The sequence below is a fragment of the Chiloscyllium punctatum genome, chromosome 26, assembly GCF_047496795.1.
Source record: "Chiloscyllium punctatum isolate Juve2018m chromosome 26, sChiPun1.3, whole genome shotgun sequence".
In the NCBI taxonomy this organism is placed as follows: Eukaryota; Metazoa; Chordata; class Chondrichthyes; order Orectolobiformes; family Hemiscylliidae; genus Chiloscyllium; species Chiloscyllium punctatum.
Genome location: NC_092764.1, coordinates 20,030,929 through 20,049,092, shown reverse-complemented (window position 1 = coordinate 20,049,092; position 18,164 = coordinate 20,030,929). Strand labels below are relative to the sequence as shown.

The following is an 18,164-nucleotide window of genomic DNA, read 5'->3' as shown; positions in this document are numbered from 1 at the left end:
CTTACAACTCCAAGCACATTAGGGAAAATAATCCTGAGCTAGCAGAGTGTATTTTCCCCAGCTCCCTTCTCAACAGATGCCTTATGGTGGTGAAAATTCTGCCAAAAGATGAAAGTGTCAGTCTTCTGGGCAGCTGTAACATTGTCCCCTGCACACTGTTCTGTTACCCTGATGCACTTGTACATGATGATCTGTCTGTAAAGCACATAAGACCAAATTTTTCAATGTACCTCCATGCAAGTGACAGTAAAACATCTAATCAAAAGTGGCATTATCAAAGAGGCTTCTCCAGTAAATCAAAAAAGCCTGAGAATGTTATAAAGCCTTTGTTACCAAGTGCAATAATTTGAAATTTCTCCACTAAAGTAAAATCTGTGCATCATGTGTCTTAAACAACCTCGTTCCCTGTGATGCAGTAGTCATTCCAACCATGTAGTTCAATGGTGAAAGTGCAGTGGAGAGCATTTTCATGCATCATGGTAACACAGTGTTGTTGATTTATGTTGCCTGTAGCTTGTAAGACATTAAAGATTGTTGAAAATAATCTTGGTTGTGATGTTACCAGTCAGTACCAAACTTTGAACCCTCCTGAAGCTTCCTCTCCTTCAGAGTAATCATATGCGTGGTTTGATCTCAATGCTCATTGACTTGTAAACTAGAACATAGAACATAGAAAAGTACAGCACAGAACAGGCCCTTTGGCCCATGATGTTGTGCCAAGATTTAATCCTAATGTCAAATATAGTAACTTAACATAGGCACCCCTCAACTCACTGCTATCCGTGTGCATGTCCAGCAGTCGCTTAATGACCCCAATGACTCTGCTTCCACCACCACTGCTGGCAACGCATCCAAGCATCCACAACTCTCTGCATAAAGAACCTACCTCTGACAAATCCTTTATACCTTCCTCCTAATATCTTCAAACTATGACTTCTAGTATTAGTCAATCCTGCCCTGGGGAAAAATCTCTGGCTATTGACTTTATCTATTCCACTCATTATTTTATACACCTCGATCAGGTCTCCTCTCTTCCTCCTTCTCTCCAGAGAGAAAAGTCCAAGCTTATTCAACCTGATCTCTCCACCCTTCAGGCACTCTGTCTGTATTTCCTGATGAAGGGCTTTTGCCCGAAACATCGATTTCCCTGCTCCTCGGATGCTGCCTGAACTGCTGTGCATTTCCAGCACCACTCTAATCCCCCCTTTCTTCATAAGGCAGACCCTCCAGTCCAGGCAGCATCCTGGTAAACCTTCTTTGCACCCTCTCCAAAGCTTCTGTATCTTTCCTATAGTGGGGCGGCCAGAACTGGACACAGTATTCCAAGTGTGGTCTCACTAGGGACTTGTAGAGCTGTAGCAAAATCTCGCGGCTCTTAAACTCAATCCCCCTGTTAATGAAAGCCAAAACACCATATGCTTTCTTAACAACCCTATCCACTTGTGTGGCAACTTTGAAGGATCTATGTACTTACACACCTAGATCCCTCTGTTCCTCCACACTGCCAAGAATCCTGTCTTTAATCCTATATTCAGCGTTCAAGGTTGACCTTCCAAAAGGCATCACTTTGCATTTATCCAGGTTGAACTCCATCTGCAATTTCTCAGCCCAGCTCTAAATGTGTTAATGGTTTGCCAGTGATGTTTCCCGTTGCTTCTTGAAGAACAAGTCGCATATAGCGTGATGCATCTGAATCCTTTCAGTCTTGCTTCATCCCTTTTTAAATAAGTATGTACTTTTGTGTATTACTTAGTTTTCTAAACTTAAATTTTTCGTCCAAAGGTAGAGTGATGTCGCATTTTATTATTGAGGATGAACTCAGTGCCTCGTGCCAGCACTGCCTTCAGCTGTCTGATGAAGAAAGGCATAAAGGCCTTGGACTTCAAATCCTGCAGCAAGCTCATGGTCTGCAGTGTAGATGTATTACCAGCCCTTACTGCAGTAACCTGAGACATTAGCAATGTAGAGTGGATGCCTCAGATAGAGTTATTTGTGAGACATGATTTCCCACGCACAAAGCCTATCCCTAATCAGTCCTTGCCTTTCCAAATACACGTACATCCGGCCCCTCAGGATTCCCTCCAATAACTTGCCCTCCACCAACGTCAGGCTCACTGGTCTATAGTTCCCTGGCTTGTCTTTACCGCCCTTCTTAAACAGTGGCACCACGTTAGCCAACCTCCAGTCTTCCAGCACCTCACCTGTGACTATCGAAGATTCAGATATCTCAGTCAGAGGCCCAACAATCACTTCCCTAGCTCTCTTGAGAAATATTGCTAGTGTTGCCTTCACAAAATCCTGCAAGTCCACTAGCTACATAGGCATTCCAATTGCAGAGTCCTCTCTCAAGCCAGTATCCCCATTATTGAGGCACTGTTCATGGTCAATCAACTGAACTGGATGAGCTGTCTCATCCACGTTCCTAATGTGAGACTTCTAAAATGAGCTCTCTACCCTGAGCTTCATCGTAACAAGTGTTGACCAGAGATCAACCGAAATGTTTTTGGGGTGTTCTCACAGCTAACTCAAAAAATGTAACATCCCAACCTAACACTTGGAATCTCAGGCTTCAGACCCATCTAAACTGGTGAAAAAGCTTCCACAATGGTTTCAAGAGTCAGGAGAAGACCAAGCTTAAACAGTGGACGGACCATGTTGCAACCTGAGTATCTCACACACCTACCCTTTCTGTGACACACAGTGAGGATCCAGTACTGTACTGTTTAGTCGCTTCCGTATTTTGCCTTGTTTGGATTTGTATTTCCTCTTAATGGACTCTCAACTACAGTTGCTTCTGCACACACCAACACACTCAGTGACTCAGAATGCCACAGTTGCACAAGCATGCACACACACAGTCACACTCTCAGTAGTTTATCCACATACAGATCTACAATCCTAGGCACAAATGAACAAATATACAAACACATACTTAAAGAATATGGTTACCATTGTTTCTCCAAATCAGAGACACATGCACAGCTGGCTGCAATTTTCTGACAAGTAAAATAGTGGAGGTATGAGACTTGCATCCTTCAACCATGAGAAATAGTGGAATGAGAAGCTGATCGAAGGCTTCTCATAATCCCCAATTTATCTTGCTTTCTTTCTTAGGAAACCTGTCAGTTTTGCTGACGGTTTTCTGTTGGAAGAGATCTCTATGAGAGAAGCTTCAAATACAAACATGCGTTTCGAAGTAATGGCAAACTGACCCACAGCTGACTTGTAACCTGTTATTTCTGTCCATTGGAGCGACAAGCTTCAGGACATTGATGTCTAAATAAATAGTAACATTGAGGTAAACATTTGGATGTAATTTTGAGTGATTAACATGGATTATTCTTTGAGTTTAGTCCATATTCATAACTACTTTGTTTCTGCACTTTTTTAAAAAAACTGATAAGTAGCAGTTTCCTTTTTAACACAATATTAGACAGCTGAGCCTTTTAAAATGGGCAAATAAGACCTCTTGCATTCAGTTCTGCACATATTTCTTCTGATCACTGTCCAACGACCCTTTCTGGAAGGTAAATCTGAATCTTGGGCAAGGGGAAGTTCAGCGTACTCCATTGATGGTTAAATGACTCACTGACATATACTAATTAGGCCAATAAATTAGCAACTGCCATTTGATTAAATAAAGAAGGTTACTTAGAGCCCGGGTGTCTCTGGAAAAGGAGCATGTGGTGTCCACCAACACCCTGGAGTTGTTCAGGGAGAGGTGGGCGCCGCAGGGAGTGGAGCGCATTATTTCCCCCTCCAACTCTATTTTGATTTAATCCCTGCACTCCCCTTCACTGTTTGATCACACAACATTGCCCTTTGATGTGAAGGGCACTGCTTGTCACTGGCCAATCGGGTGTTTCCTTCCTGGTGGTGGAAATTTGAATAAAGATTTGTGCACCTTGTGCCTTTCACTCTGTCTCACACCTGCACACACACAACATGGGTGCTGGGAAAACAAAAATAAAGAAAGTTACTGGCAAATGGGACTAAGTTAGGTTAGGATATCTGGTCGGCATGGATGAGTTGGACTGAAAGGTCTGTTTACATGTTGTACATCTCTGGGGTACTGTACAGTACAAGTGCATGCATTCAGCAGGAGAAGTACAGTAATCAAAGCAAAAACTATTGTTATGCTCCCTTCAGTGAATATCTGTATAGAAAGGAGCCTCCAAAGTTGTTATGAAAGATATTTGCAAGATGAGTTAAACAGAGTAGTGGGATGTCCCGCGAATGCAGTCCGAGTTTACAGCATAGTGCCAAGGTACTTTGCACTTTGTGGGTGCAGTACTCTTCATACAGCGATGTAACAAGATGTCATCAGAATATAACTTATATACCATTTCCTACTTTAGGCCAGAAAGACATTGTTGGTTCCAACTCCTCGGCTCAGGACTGGACTGTTCAACAAAATCATCCCACCCCCTGAGGCCTCGAAGGAGGTGGTACGTGTGTGTTCTACTGCTCAGGTGGGTACATCAGCAGCAAATGCTGTATGTGCGGCTAAATGGAGGCTGCACCTCACCTCATCATATTGTAGGTTTGCTGCCACCATCTTCTTTCAGTGCAACCATCGACAGGGTCAGCTTGTGGTAGAAGGAAACCACTCACTGTTCTAATGAAAAAATGTTCTTGTATTGAATAGGAACTCCCTAATGGCTCATTGTCAAGTCGTTACAGGTTACATCAACATTGTTTCAAAAGACAGAAGGAGGACCTGGATGTTAGGTCTTACTCCTTCAAGTTCCAAAACTGTTCTCTCCACAAATCCATATGTGTTCGTAGAATCACAGTGGGTGGATTAATACTTCAGAGTCTTTCAATTTTATAAAACAACAACTGCTCCTTACCACGTTTTAAGCAACTCTCTGCTAGATTCTAAACAGGACAAGCGATTTCGTGTGCCATGGTATCCCCCAGGAACCCCCACAATATTTCTACATTCACCAACAACATCTCTACACACACATCTGTGATGGTGTATTGTCATGACTTGATGCTTAGGTGTCGCAATTTTACAGTAAAGATTTCAGGGACAATGAAAAGCCTTGTTTGCCCTGACTAAAAAATGTAGAGGCAGCAAGTAGCCCATTTAATCCCTAGATTAAGGAAGCGTTGATTGGGTTTCAAAACTAGCTGTTCAGATGAAGTCTACACAAGTTACTCAATTCAGTGAATAACTTAGTAATCGCACATGCTGGAAAATTGCAAAGTACATATATTTTCTTTGCCTAGAGGAAACCTACAAATAGCACTTACCTGAAGGATTCTAAACAAAATACAGTAACAAATGTATTGATTTTTGTCACAATATCTAAGGATGCGATCAACATTGTGAACTTTAGGTAAACATGACCAAATTGTTGCAAAAGCCAAGGCTTCCTGAAAACTCTGGTCAGCCTGTTCAGTTTTTTGAAACTTTTTATTTTTATTAGATGTCTTCATTTGATAAATGCATGCTATGTTATGATGACCCAATTCAAAAGACTTTTCATGGCCGGTAAACTCTGTAAAGGTTGCCTATTGGCTGCTGGAAATAATTCTCCTTGTCAGCCGCTGAGGAGAATGCTGGTAGTAGATCACCACCTTGTGTTCTTTCCAGTGTACTGATTACTGCAGCTTGGAAATGGCAATTAGTTCGGGCCTCCAAATATTAACAGCTAGTTAAACTTTGGCAGCTCAAGTGATCTGGAACAGGTCACAAACTGGAGCAACAGTTACATTGATTCAAGATCTGGTAGAGAATAAATGAGAGGACACAAAAGCCTTTAACAGAGGAAGAAGTTAAGAGGTAATGATAGGTCTGGCATTAACAGGGTCACCAGCCACTTAAAATTGCCACTGTGACAGGATGTGAACTGTAAATGAATTAACTGAGAAGGGGACATGGAAAAAACGTGCAGAGAATCCACAGCAAATGATTAGATTCAGTAACACGGTCACATGTTTTAGTATAATGATGCTGGTGACTGTATGACAAGGGTTCCATTAGAAAAGGTTAGCTCCTTGTGCTGGCTCAGTGTGCTCAATGAAACTGTGATCTTTTTGTTTAAAGCAAGCTGACAAGAAGTTAATATTTAAGTTCTTTTTTTTAATTTCCCTGATTGAGAGGACTGTTAATTTGAGGAACTTGTAAACAGGGGTAACTTTGTTGAAATGTTTGGACAAAGCATTTTACAAATATGAGGAAGGTTACTGAAATAGTTTTCATTCACTTCAGTTAAATGTTCAACCTTTGGCACATTTTTTTATTCGGTTACACATTTACATGCAAACAGGTGCACTGAGAATGTAGAGCAACTTTTGCACTTGAGCCATCTCCATCTTGATGTGCTGCTGTGAATGTCTATACATTCTAGAATGCTGGTGACCAGTTTTTTTTCCATTCCGCACTATCATGGTTAATAAAAAAGCAAATAAACAAAAGAAAGTTCAGTATGAAGCTGTTGGTATGGATGTTCCTGTCCAAGCTCTCATAATAAAGAACAAGGTACAAAATCTTGCATTTGTACAAAGGACATGAAACAGATGTTCTGTATTCATTATCTGTACAGCATCTTTCACTGATTTGGGATATCCCAAAACTCTTTAGATCCAACAAAGAACTTCTTTTTAATATAATGAATTACTGATGAAGGAGTCATTGAAAAACTCCACAACAAATGATTAGATTCAGTTATACAGTCTCATGTTTTGGTATAATAATGCCAGTGACTATATGCCTAGATTCCAGTAGAAAAGGTTAACTCTTTGTGAAAACATTTGTAATCTAGAACTCATGGGCATTAGCTACCTGTCAGTTCCTCTCTCTTTCCAAACCCCCTTCCTCCCACCCACCTTTCACAATTCATCATTAAAACTCAGCAATAAGTATCAACAATTGTGCCAACCCTGGTTCTGATTCTGTTTAAGTTTACTTGGTATCTTAATTAGAGTGCATTTTGAATACAATCCCGGTCCCCATATTTAAAATGCATATGGATAGAGGCATTGGGAAAGTGCAAAATGATTTACATGGACGATAGTAAAGCTGATGGATTATGACCCGTCAGGAAAGACTGGCTGAGATGAATGGGGCTGTTTCATCTCTCGAAAAGAGTCATCTGAGCAGTGAGTTAATAGATGTCTTGAAAATTTATGAAGTCGTTAGACAGGGTGGACAAAGAGAAAATGTTCCAACTTATTGCAGAGAACTCAAAACTTGAGCCAGCCTGTGGAAAGGTTTGGATCTGTTTTGGACAAAACAAAACCCAGACCTACTGATTAAAGGTGCTCTTGTGTTGGGCTGGTGTTGGTGTAGGAAGCCTCATGGGTCCTTCTTTCCCCCCACAAGCTGCCACAAGATGTTCCAGACAAATGCCAGACTTGACCCTGGGTGGGACTGTTACTGGGATGATTTCCCTGTAAACCAACAACTGTGCAGTTAAGTATGCAGATACACTACTGCACTACTGCTTCTGTTGGACAGGTGGTCTCTAACGGTGATACCCCAAGTTCGGAAAGATCACTGAGAGTCTCTCGTGGAACCATGAAAATTTCACTTAAAATCCTGACTAATTTCCTCCAGAGTAACACAGGATTGCAGAGGCCACTTGTAGTAACTCTACTCTCTGAGTCTCGACCAATACTCATTGTAGAAACTTCCTGTCCAGTATGAGGTAAAATGAGAGCACTGCATTCATTCAACCTGTCGGACTTCTCCAAGATTATGAATGTTTCATGCACATTCCACCAACCTCCAGCAGGAGGAAAAGTAGGCTCTTGCAGGCTGGAATATTGTGTGTAAGAATATTTGTGTCAATGCTGTTTTCAAACAGAAACTAAATTATGGAGAAAATGTCCTGGTCTTTAACCATCTAATCAATGGAAGACTTCTCTTTCAGAATACTGCAAGAAGTTAATTAAAATTTAGTTCACTGTATGGAGACTACAAACACTATAAAACTTTTAGATGTGTTCTTTTGGGGTTGTGGTTGTGGGACAATCATTAAAAAGGCCTTTTATTTGTAGTCATTGTCACTTTTTAAAAAAATTATCAGTGATGCATTAATTGAGCAAGTTGTTTTCAAAAGTTACAGCTAGATTTTTAAAAAATCCTTGTTCATTCCATTGGGTCTTAAAGGAAAGTTATCACAGGAATCAATCAACTAGCTCCTGATGAAGAGCTCATGCTCGAAACATCGACTCTCCTGCTCCTCGGATGCTGCCTGATTGGCTGTGCTTTTCCAGCACCACACGTTTTGACTCTGATCTCCAGCATCTGCAGTCATCATTTTCCCTAACTAGCTACTTAAGCCAATTCTGCCATTCTGTTAGTGTGTATCTGATCTGTATTGTAACTGCATCTACCTAGCTTTGATCTGTAAGCTGTAATGCTGTTAACCTAGCAAAGATCAATCAGTCTTAGTTTTGAAATTATTAATTAGCTTTCATTCTCAACAGCCTTTTGGAGGAGATAGTTGCAGATTTCCACTACACTGTGAAGAAATGCATCCTGATGCTACCCTTAGTTTACTTCCAACTTTAGAGTTAACATTCTTTGTTCTGATCTTCCCAGCAGGAAAGATAATTTCTGTCTGCCCTATCCATTTTTTAGTCATCTTAAACATCTCATGTAGGTCACCCCTTAATACTGAACAAAGCAAGATAACCTAATCATAGTTTACAAAGGCCAAATACTGCTAATTTGGAAGTCCAAAACAAGTAAAGGAAGTGGTGAAAATACCCAGCTGGTTATAGTCTTGATTCTAAGCTGCACTTAACCCAGGTGAATTTATTTTCCCTGAGGTGCTGTACCCCGAGCTAAGCTCTCTATTCCAAACAGGGTCTGAAAAGAAAAGCCAAAAGATCTGTCGATGCTGGAAATCCAAACCAAAAGCAGAAATTGCTGGAAAAGCTCAGCAGGTCTGTCAGCATCTGAGGAGAGAAATCAGAGTTGTTTCAGATCCAGTGATCCTTCCTCAGAACTGAAACGTTAATTTTGATTTCTCTCCATAGGTGTTGCCAGACTTGCTGAGCTTTGCCAGCAATTGCAGTTTTGGAGACTAAAATCAGCTTTATGTGACTGTAATATAAGTTTCAGCATCAATATATTTATTTCAGTGCATATTTTACATCTTTCCAATGCTAACTGCTTGCACTACCTGATTTATTAAGATCTTTAAAAAATGTTCACACATTAATTTCTCACATTAAATGCTGACTTTTCTTCCAGGGGCAAAATTAGATTGACCGTATAAGTTGGCAATAGGTGCATAGTATTTCAGCAGTGAGAGACTGAGTTCTCCATCTTCATTGGAGTCCAATGTATGTTTTATCCTGTCTCTGAAAGCTACCATATCAGGTTCATTGGAGAAACAATATAGACTGATGGCAAGTTGTTAATGTGTTAAGAGGAAAGCAAGATTTAGAATCATAGGTTTTTTTTAGTAAATCTGTTTTGGACACTTTATGTCCATGTGCAATTGAAATAAATAGACTTTTATAAACTTTATTTTGTAAGCTAAAAAAACCCAGAAAAATAGCTCAATAATTCTGCTGCTTCAGTACGAGGAAAGGTTTTTAATGATGTAGAGCCCAGCATTTCTGAGAGAATGAGATTCCTAGTCCAAATGTAAAAGAAAGAGGTGTGCCACAAACAGATGTTGTTCCACAGAAAGTGGATGAAATTCCAAAGTTTAATATAAGCACATTTATTATTAGCTGAGAAAAGGATAAACAGGACCCATAATGTAGAGGCTTAGAATATGAAATGGTAGAGATACAGTTATAAAATGTTGGATAAGATTATAGAAATCAGGTATTTAATTTTGTTTGCTAACATTTAAATATAAAATTAACAAACCTTAACCAGGAGACTTGAAAAATCTTGACTATGAAAAGCTGTTAATTTGGGGCTATTAGAATAGAGGCTAATGTGTTTTAAAGCTAATGTATTGCTGAAAACGGACTACATCTTGCTAAAGCTTGCACTCAACAGGACACTTTGCGAGAATATAAATTTGAGGGAAGAGGACAGTGGTGATTCACAGAAGCATTGCTATGGAGGATTTACCCAGTGATGTTTATTGATGGTTAAAACAGCCTTGTTTTGCAAATTATTAAACCAAGCAAGCTGACTTATTTATCAGGCCCTAGCAAAACGACCAGTGAATGGCTGCACCCTAATTTGTTGTGTTGAAACAGGAACAGTGCCCGGACATGACTATTCTGTCTGACATGACCCTTTTATTAATATATGTGGCTTTCAATCCACATACTGAGTCTGACTGATGATCCTAAATTGGTTGTCAATATAATTCTTGGCACGTTCAGGATTATCTAGCAAATGTTATCCAGTTGCAGATTCATACCTAATGTTAGACACCGTGTTACAATCCCAGACTAATTAGGTATGATCATTTCTTTGGTTATTGTGACAGCCAAAGGGGCATGTTTTTTGATATAATACACCAGTCTTTGGAGTCCACAGCCTACATACCTAGCATCACATCGACTTTAAATTCAGCTACCAATTACTCATTTGTGTGATGTGCAGATGTCTTTTGGCTTGAGGTCAGCATCCTGTCAGTGGAAAAGCACCACTTGCGTTGCTATTGCATGATAGTTTGAAGCAGTGGGCTTCAACTGTTGCTGATATTTACTGGGTAATCTAAGGTAGGCTTGGCATATTTCAGGACAAAAGTGTCTGCCGTAGGGACTTCCTTGATGTTCAGTGCCAACTCAGCAAAATAGGTGACAGCCAATCACTGCTTTATCTCTCAGGCTAATCATCTCCTTGACAAATGAAAATAAATCTAAAATTTGTTTTAATTTAAAATTTAACAAAACCAGGCTGTTTCATGTCAAACAGCATTAATGAGTGTATTCTCTAGGGCAATGCGTCTACCAATCACAGTTAACTGCCAACTAACTATCATTCTCCTCTTATACATAATAAATATTGGTTTTCAGCTTGAACTTGTATTCTTGGGAAATATCCTGATGAGTACAAGTTGAAAATCGTTAGAAAAAAATGGGTGGCTTTCTTTATCTTATGGTTTGACATCTTTGCAGGAATAGGAGTAAGCTATAATTACCTGCTTTTACTCTCACCTTTTTGAATAGGTGTGTTACATTGGCAGTTCTCCAATCCTTTGGAACTTTTCCAGAAACTAAGAATTCTTTGACGATGACTACCAATGCAGCCAGTATCTTTAGCATCTTAAGATGCACCCCATCAGGTCCCTGGAACATATCAAGTCATGATCCCCATTAGTTTTCCAGTATTTTTTCTCCATTGATAGTTAATTGCATTCGTTTTTTCTCCCCCTTTTTCCATTGATTATTTGGTATTTTTGAATGCTAACGTCTTCTACTGTGAAGACACTAATGCAAAGCACTTATTCAACCATTCTGCTATTTTCTTGTACTCCATAATAATTTCTCCAGCATCAATTTCTAAGTAGCTTATATTCATTTTGGCCTCTCTCTTCCTTTTCAATATGTTTAAAGTAGCCATTTCTGGCCATCTTGATTTTACTTACCAGGTTACCCTCAAAATTTCTTTTCTCCTTCATTGTTATTTTTGGTAATTTTTGTTGGCTTTTGAAACTTCCTTAATCCTCTGCCTTACCACCTATCTTTGCTGCATTGTATATTTTTTCTTTGTGTGATGTTTCACCGAAATGTTATCCTTATATTTTGGTTAACCATAATTGGCTTATTCCCTTTCTGGAATACTTCTTCCTCACTGAGATATCTGTGCTGTGAATCACGAATCATTTCTTAAATATCTGTCATTGTTTCCCGTTGTTTTTTTCCACTGAGGACCCTTTACAGTCCACTCCTGCCAACTCTTCCCTCATTCCTTTGTAATTACCTTTAGTTAAGTTTAGTACAGTTGTTTCTTACATAGGTTTCTCCCTTGCAGATCAAACACTAAATTCGATCATGTTATGATCACTGTTTTCTCAGAGATCTTTTACTCTGAGGCCGGTTCCATAAATTACATTATACATTACCTGATCCAAAATATCTTATCCCTGGTTGGAACCGCATTATATTATTCAAGAAAACTTTTGTAAATATGTTCTGAGTTCTTCTTTGGCTATCTCCAACAATTTGACTTTCCCAGTTCAGATGAAGATTAACGTTACCCATGATTAATGTATTGCCTTTTGCACATTTTATATTTGCATGCTTGGCAAGCAAACACCCCTCTCTTCTATGTGTGATATGAAACTTTGATCTCTTCTACCCCAGGGAGTGAAAGATTTCAGCGTACCGATTGGACTTGATGCAAACATTCATGTGGACCTGGTTGTTGTGGGATCTGTAGCTGTATCAGCGAAAGGTAACATTAAGAATGTAAATTCCAAAATATAGCGCCTTAGTATTGTAATATTTTTAATAAATGGAAATCTGACACTGTTCAAGTATTCTTGCAGAACCAACAACAGTTTTCATTGACATTGCACCAGTAGGCTAATAGTAATCCCAAGCTACTCCATAGGAGCCTTATTGAACAGAGTTTGGCACTGAATTATAAACCCAGGTTTGGGAAGGGAATTCCAGAACTTATGTCTGAATGTATGGCTGTCAATGATGGAGTAATTAAAATTAGAAATAGTCAAGAGGCCAGATTTGTAGGGGTGTGGTGATCCCAGATTTGTTGGTCAAGAGGAAGTTAGACACCATAAAAGGATTTGAAAACGAGGACAAATGTTTTAACACTGCACTTTTGTCAGATTGGAAGTCAATATAGGTAAATGAATACAGGAATGATAGATAAATGTAACATGGGTACAGGCAGTATAATTTCTGTTGAATACAGAATGAATAAATAAAACCTGAACCTTTCATGTGGTATCAGGTTTCTAAGCTTTCTGTACCCTTGATTTACATATCACCTTTGGCCTTCATCTTGCGCCAACCTGAGAAATTAATCTGATGCCCATCTAACCTACGCCATTCTATTGTTATCCAAATGTATGTCCAATGCCCACTTAAATGCCTTTAACATCTGTGAGTCCCCTACTGTTGCAGGCAGGCTGTTTCATGCCCCTACTACTCTCTGAGTAAAGAAACTACCCATGATATCTCTCCTAAATCTATCACCCCTCAATTTAAAGCTATGTCCCCTCATGTTAGCCTTCACCTTCTGAGGAAAAAGGCTCTCACTGTCCACCCTATCTAACCCTCTGATTATCTTATACGTCTTGATTAAGTCACCTCTCAACCTTCTTCTTTCCAATGAAAGCAGCCTCCGTTCCCTCAGCCTTTCCTCATAAGACCTTCCCTCTATACCAGGCAACAACCTAGCAAATGTCATCTGAACCCTTTCCTAAGCTTCCTCATCCTTCCTATAATGTGGTAATGCAATACTCCAGGTGTGGCCTTACCAGTGTCTTGTACAGTTGAAGCATGAGCTTGAAACTCAATTACCTACTAATAAACACCAACACACCATATGCCTCCTTAACACCCCTATCAACCTGGGTGACAACTTTCAGGGATTTATGTACCTGGATACCGAGATTTCTTGGTTCATCTACACTACCAAGAATTTTACTATCCCTCCACTATCACCTGATGAAGGAGCGTCGTTCCGAAAGTAAGTGTGCTTCCAATTAAACCTGTTGGACTATAACCTGGTGTTGTGTGATTTTTAACTTTGTACACCCCAGTCCAACACCGGCATCTCCAAATCAAGAATTTTACCATTAGCCCAGTATGCTCCATTCATGTTACTTCTTCCGAAGTACACTACCTCACACTTTTCTGTATTAAACTCCATTTGCCACTTCTCAGCCCAGCTCTGCATCTTATCTATGTCCCTCTGTAACCCACAACCTCCTTCGGCACAACACTGCTTACCTCAGTGTCATCCACAAATTTACTAACCCATCCTTCTATGCCTACATCCAGATCATTCATAAAAATGACAAACAGCAATGGCCCCAAAACAGATCCTTCTGACACACACTAGTAACTGAGCTCCAGGATGAATAATTCCCATTAACCACCACCCTCTGTCTTCTTCCAGCTAGACAATTTCTGAACAAAACCACTAAGGGTGGCACGGTGGCACAGTGGTTAGCACTGCTGCCTCACAGCACCAGAGACCCGGGTACAATTCCCATCTCAGGTGACTTTCTGTGTGGAGTTTGCACATTCTCCCTGTGTCTGGGTGGGTTTCCTCCAGGCGCTCTGGTTTTCTCCCACAATCCAAAAATGTGTGGGCTAGGTGAATTGGCCATGCTAAATTGCCCATAGTGTTAGGTGAAGGGGTAAGTGTAGGGGAATGGGTCTGGTGGGTTGCGCTTCGGCGCGTCGATGTGGACTTGTTGGGCCGAAGGGCCTGTTTCCACACTAAGTAATCTCATCTAATCTAATCTAAATCACCTTCAATCCCGAAACTCTGTATTTTGTGCAATAGCCTACCATGTGGAACCTTATCAAACACCTTACTGAAGTTCATATACACCACATCTACCTGCTTTACCTTCATCTACCTGTTTTATCACCTTCTTGATGAACTCAATAAGGTTAGTTAGGCACGACCTACCCTTCACAAAACCATGTTGACTATCCCTAATCAAATTATTCCTTTCCAGATGACTATAAATCCTATCTCTTATAACCTTTTCCAACACCTTACCCACAACCGAAGTAAGGCTCACTGGCCTATAATTAGCAGAGTTGTCCCGACTCCCCTTCTTAAACAAGGGGACAACATTTGCTCTCCTCCAGTCTTGTGGCACTACTCCTGTCAACAATGATGACATAAAGATCTAAGCCAAAGGTTCTGCAATCTCCTTCATGGCTTCCCAGAGAATCTGAGGATAAATCCCATCCGGCCCAGGGATCTTATTTATTTTCACAATTGATTTCAGAATTTATTTTCTTCTAAAATTGCTACAACCTCCTCTTTGTGAACCACAAGTCCCATCTAATCTAGTAGCTTGTATCTCCATATTCTCACTAACATTTCCCTTTATCCATATGAATACTGACAAAAAGTATTCATTAAGCGCTTCCCCTATGTCCTCAGATTCCACACACAACTTCTGATTGCTGTCTTTGATTGGCCGTAATCTTACTCTAGTCATTCTTTTATTATTGATATATCAATAGAAGACCTTAGGGTTTTCCTTGATCCTATCCATCAACAACTTCTCATGTCCCCTCCTGGCTCTTCTTAGCACTTTCTTTAGATCTTTTCTGGCTAACTTCTAACTCTCAAGCCCCTAACTGAGTCTTCATGCCTTATCCTCACATAAGCCTTCACCTTCCCCTTGACTTCAACTTTTTTAGTAAAGCATGGCTCCCTCTCTTGACAACTACCTCCGTGCCTGATATACTTATCAAGGACCCGCAAGTTCTTTGGTTAGAGCCTTTACGTGCTTTTGGTTGAGTGTCAGTGAAGCAGTTTTGATTTTCTACAGAGGCAAGGAAAATGCAAACAAACTCAAATTACACAAGTATTCAGCTCAGAAATACAGAATATTTCAGAAGAGCTAAGCATTTACATACATTAACTCCATACATTGACTACATCTGGACAAATGTTTGAAATATTTTAGTATTTTTATGCTCAAGAACAGAAAGCAATATGTGGAAAATCTCATTAGTCTTGGTGATTGATTTTAAGAAGCATGGTGTGACTTTTGAAAATTGTGTTTTATTACCTAGAGCAATTGACTGAGAATATTATTGACCCAAAGGCTTTTTTAAAAATTGGGAATGTAGGAGCATAGAAATTTACAGCGTAGAAGGAAGTTATTTGGCCCATTATGTTTGTATCAGCTCTCAAAAGAGCTACCCAGCTAATCCTGCTGTACAGCCCTATCTCTGTAGCTCTCTACATTCATCCCTTTGGAATATATATTCTGCTGTCTTTTGAAACCTCCCATGGAATCCACTTCCACCACTCTTCCATGCAGCACATTCCAAATCCCACCAATTCTCTGAGTAAAGAAGGTTATCCTTATCTCAATCCTAGTTCTCTCACTGACAGTCTTGAAATTATGACTGTTAGTTATGGACATACCAACTATTGGAAACAGAATATCCTTCTTAGGCCTATCAAAATTGTTCATTACTTTGAGCACCTCAATAAGGTCATCTCTTAATTTTCTCTGCTCCAAGGAGAAAAAGCCAATTTCTCTCACCTCTCCTTGTATTGAAATTCCACATTTATGTTATCATTCAAGTAGATCTCCTTTGAACTCTGTCCAGGGCTTTAACGTTCATCCTTCAAAAAGGTGCCCAGAACTGAACACACTACTCTAGATATGGTCTGATGGATGATTTGTAGAGGAATAGCATAATTGCCTTGCCTTTACACTCAAACTCTGTTTATAAACCCAAGGATTCTACAAGCCTTCATAACAATTGTTTCAACTTGTCTGGCCACCTTCGGAGAATTATGCACGTGAACCCTGAGGTTCCTCTGCCACTGCACCCCCTCAATGTGTACCATTGAGCCCGTGTTGACTCTCAATGCTTCTTCGATAAAAATGCATTGCCTCACATTTCTCTGCATTGAAATTCATCTACTGGATGTCTGTCCATTTGGCTAACTTGTCCACAACTCTCTGAAGTTGCTCAGAGTCATCCTCACAATTTACTATTCTCCTCAGCTTAGTAACTTGCTGTGCCCTTGGACACATTCCCTGGAAAAATGTAGGGTGACACTCAGAACATTGGTTGGTTAGCAAAGGTCACATCCATTAAATACATTTCATTCCTTGCAAATTGGTGTATGACTATATATGTAAAGCAACTGATGTCTACATCTATAACTAAACTCAAGTACCTGATACAGCAACCGAGCTTCAGAATACTGAGCCATACCTCAAATAGGTATTCAACATTTTTTAATATAAAGAATGAATTACCAAATACATCTTGGAGCCTGAAAGACATATGCAAGCCACAATTCTCTTTTTAGTTTATTTTCCCATTATGAAACAGTACATCTTCTCACTGTGTCAGAACATCAAAATACATTTTTTCATAATATTGTAAGTATGCAATAAGCAAGAATTTGGAAAAAAAAAGCATTTTTTTCATACAACTAATTGTGTTAATTTTTATATGAAAATGAGTTTTTAGAACTATTAAAATAAATTGCAAAACTTTCTTTTCACTATTGGCCATTTTTACCCCTTGTCCAAAAGGCAGTTTTTAAAAAATATTTGAATTGTGTTTTCTGTAAAGGATGGAGAATTGGAAAAGGCGAGGGATTTGCTGACCTGGAATATGCGATGATGGTATCAATGGGAGCAGTTGATGAGAACACAGTTGTTGTCACCACAGTGCATGACTGTCAGGTTTGTTGAACAAAAGGTAAAGAATTGAGGAATTTAGAAACAAAAATTAACATTGGGTACTTATCACTCCACAAGTATTGTTCATTACTGACCTCTCCATATGAAAAATGAGCCTTGATCTAATAGAATGGGCAGAGTTACTGTGTGGATCCTAAGCGTAGGGATCGCAGATATTTGACATAGACATTTAAAAATTATTGGACAGGTCATATTGGTCTATCAAGCCTGTTTCAAATTGTGGCATGGTGGCTCAGTGATTAACACTACTACCTCACAGCGCCAGAGTCCCAGGTTCGATTCCAGCCTCAAGCGACTGTCTGTGTGGAATTTGCCATTCTCCCTGTATCTGCATGAGTTTGTTCTGGTTTCCTTCCACAGTTCAGAGATGTGCAGGTCAGGTGAATTGGCCAAGTTTAATTGTCTATAGTGTCAGGGGTAAATGCAGGGAAATGAGTCTGGGTCGGTTACTTTTCGGAGCATTGGATGTGGATTTGTTGGGCTGAAGGGCCTGTTTCCACACTGCAGGGAATCTAATCTAAAACCTATGATGCCTAATACATTGCAACTAGAACGCTCCTAAGCCAACTCTTATGTCCTGTCCTATAGTGTGTAATCTGGAAATAACAATTTCCAGGCAATAAAACCAAGGCTAAGAAGGGCATAAACATCTGAAAAAGAATTCTGATTTTCTGCTCATGGCTGAAAGATTATAGAGAGCTGACCTGGAATATGGTATCGATAGAGTGGCAAGGGTCTAATAACATCTCATTATTATATGATCTCATAAGAACATAGAACTCAGAGTAGGAGTAGGCATTTCAGCCTCTCGAGCCTGCTCTGCCA

The 18,164-nt window shown here is 39.8% G+C and overlaps 1 protein-coding gene across 3 annotated transcripts in view; it reads left to right on the top strand.

Moving 5' to 3' along the window:
* Positions 1–18,164, top strand: part of mthfsd (methenyltetrahydrofolate synthetase domain containing) — a 65,765-nt gene that overhangs the window by 24,896 nt on the left and 22,705 nt on the right. For 2 of the 3 annotated variants that reach the window (XM_072595915.1, XM_072595914.1), the window contains exons 4-6: positions 4,359–4,472; positions 12,247–12,337; positions 17,209–17,321. In XM_072595915.1, coding sequence (XP_072452016.1) covers positions 4,359–4,472; positions 12,247–12,337; positions 17,209–17,321 — 318 coding nt within the window. The remainder of the gene's footprint in view (positions 1–4,358; positions 4,473–12,246; positions 12,338–17,208; positions 17,322–18,164) is intronic. The other variant, XM_072595916.1, reaches the window with a different exon arrangement.